The 11,380-nt window shown below is 40.4% G+C and overlaps 2 protein-coding genes across 3 annotated transcripts; both read right to left on the minus strand.

Moving 5' to 3' along the window:
* Positions 1–3,365: 3,365 nt before the first annotated feature.
* On the minus strand, positions 3,366–7,222 carry oard1 (O-acyl-ADP-ribose deacylase 1). Its single transcript, XM_061796266.1, has 5 exons — positions 6,058–7,222; positions 5,791–5,956; positions 5,625–5,683; positions 5,428–5,540; positions 3,366–3,612 (listed from the first exon to the last, which is right to left on the minus strand). The coding sequence occupies exons 1-5, from the start codon at positions 6,292–6,294 to the stop codon at positions 3,465–3,467; spliced, it is 723 nt and encodes a 240-aa protein (XP_061652250.1). The 5' UTR covers positions 6,295–7,222; the 3' UTR covers positions 3,366–3,464.
* Positions 7,223–7,464: 242 nt separating this feature from the next.
* On the minus strand, positions 7,465–8,977 carry guca1b (guanylate cyclase activator 1B). Of its 2 annotated transcripts, XM_061796301.1 has the most exons (5): positions 8,916–8,963; positions 8,599–8,825; positions 8,365–8,514; positions 8,131–8,245; positions 7,465–7,924 (listed from the first exon to the last, which is right to left on the minus strand). In XM_061796301.1, exons 1-5 carry the CDS (start codon positions 8,926–8,928, stop codon positions 7,800–7,802), a joined length of 630 nt encoding a protein of 209 aa, XP_061652285.1. In that variant the 5' UTR covers positions 8,929–8,963; the 3' UTR covers positions 7,465–7,799. The 2 variants fall into 2 exon arrangements, with proteins under 2 accessions (XP_061652285.1, XP_061652293.1); XM_061796309.1 differs by having other exon boundaries at positions 8,599–8,977.
* Between the last annotated feature and the right edge of the window lie 2,403 nt (positions 8,978–11,380).

Genomic DNA, 11,380 nt, shown 5'->3' on the forward strand with positions numbered 1-11,380 from the left:
CCCCCCCTTTTTTTTCCTGAGAGCATGAGGAGAAGAATGCTGAGCTCTGCATTTTTAGGCGCATAGTGCAAAGAAAAAAGGAATGGAGGACAAGGGGGTGGGGGCTGGACAGCTTGGAGAGGCAAAGTGGTGGGACGTCTTTCAGGAGTGCAGGGATGGCGGGATGAAGACTGAATAAGTAGGCTACAGCGGGACAAGCTAATACAGCGTGGGGGACAAAGAGAGGGCACATTTGGATGCCGAGCAGCACCAACAGCAGCATGTGGAGGGAGGTTTCCCCAGCGCTCGCTGCAGCTATAAACTCTGCTGCAGTGTGCAGCCTGATTGCCAGGCAAGGAGGGTGGGGGGGGCAGCGGGGTCGGCTGCAGTAATGCCGAAATAGTCATCCAACGAGAGGGTTGAGAGGGGGAGCCAGTGTATACAGCGGTTAATGCCTTCTCCCTATGAATTATTGAAGGTGCCCCACAGCAGAGTGGGCGTGTCACAGCCAGATTGTTCAGTCACACTGTGGTTTAGAATACTCATTTTAGCAGTACAGATGTGTCAAATTACTCAACGGATCCCCTTGACTGAACCTACTAAATGTTAGCAATTATACCGAATGCACAGTGCGCCCCCAGTTGCACAATGAGTGTAAAATAGATGTTAGGAACGCTCATCCCGAGTCCCCACCCCTTTTTTCTCGACTCACTACTGGTACTGCCATTGTGTCCCAGCAGCATTAAAGTACAATGCTCAAGCAGATCAATAATGGATCATACTTGAACCATCTGCAGCAGCTGCAAAGAGCAGTTAAATGATGCCCGCAAGAGATGTGGTTGCAATATTTGTTCAATAAACAAAGGCAACAGACTGGTCAATCAATGTGCAAATAAAGACAAACCTGATATTTGGGCTCAGAGTAGTGTAGTCAAGAACAATGCAATGCTGAAGCACAAAGCACCTATTGCAGACATAAATTACATATTAATGACCACATCATTAGGTACACCATCACAACCAACGAAATCCAATATGAGAGCTGTATCAAAAATGTTGCCTTTACAAAGATAATTTTAAGTTTTCATTGAAACTATCAGGGATATTATGTTCATTATTGTGTTTGTGGTTTGCAATACTGTAGAACCGCCCAAGGGGCGTCACAAGGTTTTATGGATGGGGGGCTTAGCCAGCTACTTGGTGAGTGGAAGCATCAGCGAACACCATCTGTCTTTAAGGGTGTGTCTTTTCAATTGACATTAGTGCAAGACTGTAAATGCTTCCCCTTCCAGATAAATTTAACCACATTCAATTAAAGCTAGGGTATGTAACTTCTGGCGCCCCCGAGCTCAAATTCTGCATTACAACAAAAGAACAGCGATCACTTCAATATGACGTAGGCAAAGCATGTTATTCCCCTTATATGTGATTCTACAACATTTTTACTATGTTTTGAAGGACATGCGTCATTTCCGTGCCGTCATTTGCAGCGCGCCACCAACCGGGTCAGTGAGGGAAATGAATAGGGCATTCACTGAATATAAAAAATAAGATACTGACAAATGCAGCGAGATGTGAGAGGAGCTGAATGGCTTAATCAGCATTGTGTCATCTCCTCAAGTAGTGGCTTGGGTGAAAAGTACTTTTTTAACAACAAAAAAAGTTGTGGATTATAGCTTTAAGATGTAACTGATCAATATCGAGCCTAATGACATGACTTTGGCTCGCAACACAATAACTGTTGGCTCCCAAATACTTTTGAAGTTGTAGAGAATACATTTTGGGTGTATATGCGACTAAAACGGTTGGAGAAAAATATTACTTAATTACTTTTAAATATTTAAGTAATATTAGTCTTGAAAAACAGTATATGGGCCATGTTAATTGGGCTTATATTGATCTCTTGGCTCTCTTCACTTTCTAATCATTACTGTCCCAAATAAAACTTCAAGTTAAATAGGTTTTATACGATGAACCTTGACTGAAATGTTTCATATTTCATATCCGTATTGAGTTCCATATGATTCCTAGACTGCATCACAAATGGCTTTATTCTGTGAAATCCTTGCGACTCACATTTCATAGATGTCGCCTCTTGTCACTCCTTCGACTCATCTGCTCTGATTTCTTCAGTTCAATATGGGTGGAGGAGTTATTGTTATTATTAATATTATTATGGTGGCACGGTGAGCCAAACGTTAGCACATCTGCCTCACAGTTCTGAGGACCAGGGTTCAAATCCGACCTCGCCTGTGTGGAGTTTGCATGTTCCCTCCGTGCCTGTGTGGGTTTTCTCCGGGTACTCCGGTTTCCTCCCACTTCCCCAAAACATGCGTGGTAGGTTGATTGAAGACTCTAAATTGCCCGTAGGTGTGAATGTGAGTTCGAATGGTTGTTTGTTTCTATGTGCCCTGCGATTGGCTGGCGACCGATTCAGGGTGTACCCCGCCTCCCGCCCGAAGATAGCTGGAATAGGCTCCAGCACGCCCGTGAACCTTATGATCATCCATCCATCCATCCATTTTCTTTACCGCTTATCCTGACTAGGGTCGCGGGCTGCTAGAGCCTATCCCAGCTATCTTCGGACGGGAGGCGGGGTATGCAAACTCCACACAGGCGGGGCCGGGATTTTAACCCCGGTCCCCAGAACTGTGAGGCAGATGTGCTAACCAGTCGGCAACCGTGTGATCAGCCTTTTTCACCTTATGATCATATTAAAGTGAATAATGATAGCCCATCCTTCACTTTTCCTCACGCTGCGTTTAATCAACCCTCTGTGCTACCCAGGTACACGCCAAATGTACACACTAATAAAGACAGGTACCAGTGCAAGCGAGGTCCCATGTAAAACATGGACTGTAGTTTTTGGAATAAATACATTCTCTATATAATGAAGTGGAACAGAGTGGATAGCGACACTACAAGGGCTCTCTATCTTCATCTACGAAGTGAAGAAAAACCCATAGATTTGTGATCAGATTTAAGAGAATAATGATAGGTTAGGTGATTATTTAAACTACTTTTCTGGAATTTGTTGGCAATTTTAGTGTAAAAAATAAAAATAAAACCAAATCAATTACGGGGGCTTAAGAACCCCTTAGAATTGGAATGACGCCGCCACTGAACGGCACTATAGCATTTTGAGAGATGTTTCTAATATTATGTCCCTTTTGTTTAGCAACAACTTTACTTCTCCAGCAGAGCAAACTCCAATAATGGCAAATTTCTGACAGTCAAGCCAAACTTAGCATTACTTACTACTACAGATTATTTGATGCAGCTCGTGCACTGATCCGATTAGATTGTGCAGGTGTACATGATGTGGTAGCCCATCACTGCAGCAAACGAGGTGGGTAAAAAGTGTAAAATACCACACTAACAGATGCTCAATTTATCATATAGTGCGAAAAGACCATTTATTCTTTAATATCAGGGTCAACATTTGTAGAACATCAAACACGAATAATGCAAAACATTTCCAAGAATCATCTGGATATATTTTCCTTCATCACCAAGGTCTCAGCTTTCACAGGGAGGCTGTAGACTGTGACAGACATATCTGCAGGCTCAAAGACCTCTTCCAGTATCTCTGAAACTCTTTCCCACTTCAGTCGATCCAGGCCACAGCCAATACTGCCAGAGAGACAAAAAAAATACGTTGCCAAACTTTTACATCTTTGAAGAGAATTGTCAGACATGAACAGTATGTCCGCAATATTCATTGTACTGATCATATTATGCCTCTTACTTATTTGCACTACCTCCTGCTAAAATATCAATATTGCGGCTAATGTTCATTGTTCAATTATTACTTACAATATCTTATTTCATATTATATACAGTGGGTACGGAAAGAGCGGCACGGTGGACAATTGGTTAAGGCGTCAGCCTCACAGTTCTGAGGACCGGGGTTCAATCCCCGGCCCCGCCTGTGTGGAGTTTGCATGTTTTCTCCGGGCACTCCGGTTTCCTCCCACATCCCAAAAACACGCATGAATTGGAGACTCTAAATTGCCCGTTGCTGTGAATGTGAGTGTGAATGGTTGTTTGTTTGTATGTGCCCTGCGATTGACTGGCAACCAGTTCAGGGTGTACCCCACCTCCTGCCTGATGATAGCTGGGATAGGCTCCAGCACGCCCGCGACCCTAGTGAGGAGAAGCGGCTCAGAAAATGGATGGATGGAGGCTACGAAAATATTCAGACCCCCTTCGATTTTTCACTCTTTGTTATATTGCAGCCATTTGCTAAAATCATTTACGTTATTTTTTTCCCTCATTAATGTACACAAAGCACCCAATATTGACGGAAAAAAAACTGAATTGTTGAAATTTTTGCATATTTATTAAAAAAGAAAAACCGAAATATCACACAGCCATAAGTATTCAGCCTCTTTCAGTTCTTGTTTGTTTCTGGGGGTTTCTCCCTTCAGTCTCCTCTTCAGGAGGTAAAATGCATGCTCTATTGGGTTCAGGTCCAGTGATTGGCTTGGCCAGTCTAAGACCTTCCACTTTTTCCCGCGATGAAGCCCTTTGTTGTGTTGGCAGTGTGTTTTGAGTCTCTGTATTTTTGCATGATGAAGCTTCTCCAGATTAGTTTGGATGCATTTTTATTGAAATTGCCAGACAAAATGATTTGCCAACCTCCACAGGGCAGGGGTGAAGGTATCACAATCCAGTGTTCCAAGAAGACTTCGAGAGAAGAAATATACAGCCCATACCACAAGATGCAAACCACTCATCAGCAAAAAGAAACGGAATGCCAGATTGAATTTTGCAAAAAAGTACAGAGATGAGCTACAAATGTTTTGGAACAAAGTTTTATGGACTGATGAGACCAAGATTAACCTGTACCAAAGTAATGGAAAGGCCAAAGTATGGCGAAAGAAAGGATCTGCTTATGATCCAAAACACACAAGCTCATCTGTGAAGTTCATTCTGTTTAAGTGATTTCTTCATTGAACAGGTCTGGATGTAATCAGGCTTGGGTGTGTGTGATCAGTGAAAATTAACCAAAAATTGTGATTAGCCACAATTAATTTATGATTTAACAAGGGGAGTAATTATTTTTTCACACAGGGCCAGGTAACTTTTAATATGTTTTCCCCCAATAAAAAAATGACCATTTAAAAACAGTTCACTTGGGTCAGATTTGTCTAACATTTACATTTCTTTGATGCTCTTAAACATTAAAGTGGTGACACGTTGCAAAAATATAAGAACTTGAGAAGGGGGCCAATATTATCTTTTAGTTGTGTTGTTTGTTTGTTTGTTTGTTTTCCTAATATTCCACCAGCATTCATAAACTGCACTTTTTGCTCTCTTTGCACTTCTGGTTAATAAACTGCATTTTTTTGGTCTTTGTGCCTGTACTCTGTGCAACAAACAATAAAGTTAGGATCTAATCTAATATTTTTGGGAGGGGGTGGGGGGAGAGAGAGAGATTCTAACCGAGGCATCGAAATTCGAGTGACTCCGTTTTGGATACAGTGCGCTCTCATATCCTCCAAACTCTGCCTCAAGTTGTCATAGTTTGGCTTTTGGCTCACCTTCTTCTTTGTGATCTAAAAAATTGACAGCAGGAAAATAGTTATATACACCAGGCTTTCTGATCCTCAAATGTCTACTTTCAACTATTTCATGGTTACCAGATAGTACACAAATCGTTCGCCTCTCTTTAGCACCGCACACTGTCCCACCAGCTTCTCTGGTTGGATAAATTAAAAGATACACGACATCACCAAAAGACAAATTCTTCAAAAAATCAGTCTCAAGAGTCAAACCATTTCTTATATAAATCAAGGGTTGACTCACTCTGCCCCTTGAGCTCCTCGAGCCCTTTGAATTTGTGCTTGAACATCACTGCGATGCCTGCCCCCATGCGGCAGTCCTCACTGATGCAGTGGGCCAGAGCCTCGTCCGCGGGACACGAGAACAGATCCCCCGTGACGTGGTTCAGTCTCCAACTCTCATTTGCCACCTAACCAGGAGGGGGCGACATTCCAGTTGGAATTGTTTCTTTACAAAAAAAAATGGTCCAAATTTACGCGGCTTGAGAAATGTTTAAGAGTAAACATCTACCTGCGCTGTGTCACACATGCCTGGTTGGGAGGATATTGGCGAAAGTGACCGTGCTCTCGTGCTGTAGACCGATGAAGCGCTGCCGCTTGTTACTGATTTGAGGCGCGTGCACTCGCCACACAAGCACAACACTGTCGTCCTTTCACCCAGTGACAGTAACACGGATTTGTATCTTGCAAACAACAAGCGTCTATCCATACAAAATATTACAAGAAGACGTTTACTCGACGCTTTCATGAAGTGTCTTCGTTGGCCATTGTCTCGTTTTTTTCCCACGTTTTATCTCGCGAGAACGTCAACCCGTCATGTTAAAGATCACATTTTTGCCGTTTTATCTCGCGAGAACGTCAAACCGTCGTGCTAAAAATCACATTTTTGCCGTTTTATCTCGGGAGAACGTCAAACCGTCGTGTTAAAAATCAAATTTTTGCCGTTTTATCTCGCGAGAACGTTAAGCCGTCGTGTTAAAATCACAGAATCTGTGGGTTCTGGCTCGGGGGTTCCCAACCACCTGTCCGAGAACCGGTACTGGACAAAGGGTCCTTTAGTAACGGGCTGCAAAAAAGGAAATAACCGCGTTTAATATTATAGTAGGTATTTTATTGTCTTCCTAGTATCTTATTTTGAAAAACAACCACTTCCGCTCCGGCAGCTCGTCTTTATTTCTGTATCCGCGTAGCAATGTCCCGAACACAAATTTGACTGAAGCTCTTTAGAAAAGGGGAACGAGTCAACATGGCAGCGTCACCAGAAGGGTTACAGACTCCATAAAGAAAGGGACTTGTAAAATAAAATACCAAAGTCCTACCGAAGTTACAGATTCATCGCATCACACACCTGCGTCCAATGCGTTATTTGTAATGCCGGTTATGAGGCAATGAAACCCTCTAAAGTGCGTCGTCACATCAAAAGACAAGGCGTGGATTTGTTTTGTTAGGCAAAATCGTGAATACGAAACAACGAATTATTGAGGGCCGCCATTAACGTGTCTGTGCTGAAAGCGTCATATTATTCTGACTGCTGCTACTGAGCATATTTGCAGTTAACTTTTTTTTGTTTTGTTATTCCTCTTTCGCCTACTTAAACCATAACACAACGAAAGCAGAGGACGTTGAGGATTGAGGCATAGTTAGATTAATTCTCGTTGATTCTGCATTGGACTGATATTATCGTGTAGTGCCCCCCAAAGGCCACTTAGCAGTAGTAATAATAATAATAATAATAACAGCTCACTGAGCCAGGTGGTAAGAGTGGGAAACTGCTCTAGAGTAAACGAGATCCTCCTATTTGATACCTATATGAAACTATTAAAGTGTATCACTTGTGACTTTTATTCATGAATGTAAATCTTACAAAGACATTTTCTAGGGTGGGGAACAAAACAATCCAACAGAATGAACACCGAAATTAGCCTGGGTGGCTGTGCACATTTATTGTAGTGTAGAACACAGAATGGGGAGGGGACTGCATCCATATAAAGAACAGAAAAGTAAATAGGCCTGGAGCCGAAGTGATACTGAAATCGTATATTTGGTCAGTTGCACAACTAAGTAAGTCTGCACCAAAACAAATTAATAATCCTAATTTATATGTTTTTCTTGATAACATATGATAACTACATATCTATGCTCGATTGAGTTTGTTGTGCAATATTTACATTCATGCAAGCACAGTGGGACAAAGCAGGATTGGTGTCGTGTCACACCAAAGCTTTGTTTATGTGGCAGTCCATTCTCCAGCCTTTAGATGTTCACACTGCGTCTTTGCTCATTCATCCAGTCCCCAGGGTTGACATCCATCTGGAGCATCTTCATCACCCACTTGTCCCTCCGCGCTCCATCGATGAACTCGTCCAGGGAGAGTTCGCCTAAGTGGGCGGGGCTGTCGGTTATTTGTGATTCTACTCTCTGTATATTTGTCCTTTGTTGGGTTATCAAAGAGACAACGAGCAACACACCCACGTTAGCGCACGGCACGATTAGCAGTGAGTGAGCTTTTCCATTAACACTCCTCAAAGCCATGAAAGCTAACACTGACCTCTTAAATCATCAGACAACTGTTGCCAACACTCACCGTCTCCATTTTCATCAACCAGCTCAAATATCCGGTCCACTACTTGGTCTGGGGTCAGAAGATTGCACTCTTCATCCAGCTCTCCATGACAGGCTTTCTTCAGTCGATAAATAGACTTGGGAGTGACAGGACAGGATGTTTGGATCAGTCTCAAGTCAAATACATTCATATACATTATTACAAATTGGCAGTAAAGTCTTAATTGTCAATAACTCATTTGAAATTATAGCATACCTCCACAATTTCAAGAAGCTCTGTTTTATCAATGCACCCACTTCCATCTTTATCATACATTTTGAACGTCCATTTCAATTTGTGCTCCAGTTTACCCCTAAGAACCAAGTTCAAAGCTGCAACATACTCGAGAAAGTCAATGGTGTTGTCCTGTGTACATGAAAAACAAAGTGTTAAAAGCTCATCAACCGATTTGTTGTCTAATTTGCACATGCAAGAGGGATTGCTACTTACTCCATTCTTGTCGAAGGCCCGAAACATGCTCTCGATGTAATCTGAAGCCTCTTTGTTATCGGCTACCCCAAAAAAACTTTTGAACTCGTGCATAAACAACGTTCCACTGGGGCATTCCACCACAAACTTTTTGTACCATTCCTGGAGCTCTGCCACATCTATTTCTTTGTCTGGGTCACTGTCCTCGCTTAGGCGCTGACCCATTGTGGAAAGATTATCACAACACCCTAAAGATTGCAAATTACATAATAAGCTTTGGCCTTTCTATTAATACATAAATGTTTGTAAGATAGCCAATTTAAATGATATGAAATTACACAACAGCTGCATTGTTGACACTTCCTCCTGTGGTAGAATCCCATCTGAAAGACAGGATGAGACAAAGCTTGCTGTAGCTCTTATGATGGGATTACAAATGTCCACTTGTCAAAATCAATCAGTCCACAGCCATATCATGAGCGGATTGTCATGTACCACTGCTTCAAACCCATATGAGGCCACAAATTGTCGACTGTATATTGGCTGGTTCCCCTGTGTTCTCATTAGTTTTATTGCAGACTTTATATCAGAGACCCCTTATCAAATCTGTGGTGAGAAGTCTATGTCAGTGCAGAGAGCTTGTGCCATGGGCAATGTAATGGAATCATTTTCTAAATCTGTCTTATAAATCCTTTTTAAAAATGTGGACAGGCATTAGAAAAGCTTCTTTTCTTTCAGTAATCTTTCCCAAGATGGAAGGCTCTTGATGAATTGGATGACTCACCCAAGTCTCGGTCTCCAGGTATCCCCATTAGCTGTGACCTTTATGTGTCAAGTTATTTAACTCGAGTTTTGTCTACATGTCTGCACAGGTCTCTGATGGAATCTTTAATCTCCTGATTTTTCTAAAATCACAGGCATGGACTTTATGAACGCTTAGATTGGAAAGGACATTTATTTGTAGCTACCTTTAAAAAGGCCTATTCAGCTTTATGAGAAAATTACTCTTAAAGGTGGCTTATGCCAAACCAACTTTTTCTAGTATTTGGGATGTAATATTGTCTCTATGGTGCCTCAGTAAACGTGAAATATGAATTAAAATCATCCACGCATGCCTGAGCTCTCCGCCTACCTCTCTGCTCGCGAGGCAGTGCTGTCAACATGACAAACACCAAAAGTGGGTTCTTCTACACAGAAGGAACCAATCAGAGGAAATGGGGCAGTTTTGGCCAAATATGGACAATGTGGATACAAAACTGGGTCAAACAGTAGTAGCTGTCAGCGGTCCCTTTTCTGGACACTCATATGGCAAAACCAAGGTGTTTTTTTTTTTTTTTATGCAATTGACACTTTTATACTAAGTCCATGTTAAAGAGTCACTCTATGGAGGTCTAAATAGTCAAAATATGGGACCTTTAAGCAACTTAAATATCACAAAAATATACTGCACATGCAACATGTACAGTATATGCCATCATGTAGAGTTGCAAGCTTTCCGTGACCAACAGCATCCCATCCCTCCATTACTGCTGACAACTGGGATCATGTTAATCTTGGTTGAGAAGTGTCAAGGCCACCATGGATTTCTTTCCGCTGACGGTGAATATGAATAACACCTGCAGATATTTTTACTAATAACCTTCAATATAGTGAATCTGTGCTACAGTAGACAGCATTTTTGGCTGTACTGTGCAAAGGTTTAAGATACAACTGCCTAGTTTAATCTACACTTTCAGAAACATTTACCATAGCAGTAATTTCAACAATGTAAAATATAATAGTGGGAACTACAAATATATAATTAGGGTTGTATTCCATTATACTTTTAGTGACATCTTCCCGCAACTCTACAATACAGGTACATCTCAAATTAAGAGTAGTGTCAAAAGATTAACTAGTTAGGTTGTTCTATTGGGCGGCACGGTGGACGACTGGTTAGAGCGCCAGCCTCACAGTTCTGAGGACCGGTGTTCACTCCAGAAACGAATGAATCTATGTGTATGAGTACTGAAATAAATGGACTACCATATTCTAATTTGAGATGTACCTGTATTGTACATTGGTTCTTTTGCCCATGTAGTTAATAGAGAATAGCAACTTTTGTAATGTATGATTCTTAGAAATGAAATATAAATACCGGTATGTTGAAATTGGATTCTGAGAGCGAGGTCACACGAAACACTTGTACGATCCCAAAAGCCCATTTTGTAATTGTATTCTATATTCTATAGTAAAGATACAGGGAAATAATTGAGTTATATGATCAAACAACAAATCAAAAATGTAATGTTAGCCTAAGACTATATAAGACTAAGTTGTTTTGCACAGTATTGTATGGCTATCATTGAGCTACCAGTTAGATTGACAGTCCAACACATTACATGCAAATGCTCACACACGTTTGAGAAAGGTTACCAGTTTGGATTTCAACTATATATATATATATATATATATAACTATATATATATATATATATATATATATAACTATATATATATAACTATATATATATATATATATAACTATATATATATATAACTATATATATATAACTATATAATATATATATATATATATATAATATATATAACTATAACTATATATATATATATATATATATATATAATATATATAACTATAACTATATATATATATATATATATAACTATATATATATATATATAAAACTATATATATATAGTTATATATATAAAACTATATATATAACTATATATATATAACTAAACTGTATATATAACTATATATATATATATATATATAACTATATATATAACTATAACTA

Source organism: Phyllopteryx taeniolatus, chromosome 1, assembly GCF_024500385.1.
Source record: "Phyllopteryx taeniolatus isolate TA_2022b chromosome 1, UOR_Ptae_1.2, whole genome shotgun sequence".
Classification (NCBI taxonomy): Eukaryota; Metazoa; Chordata; class Actinopteri; order Syngnathiformes; family Syngnathidae; genus Phyllopteryx; species Phyllopteryx taeniolatus.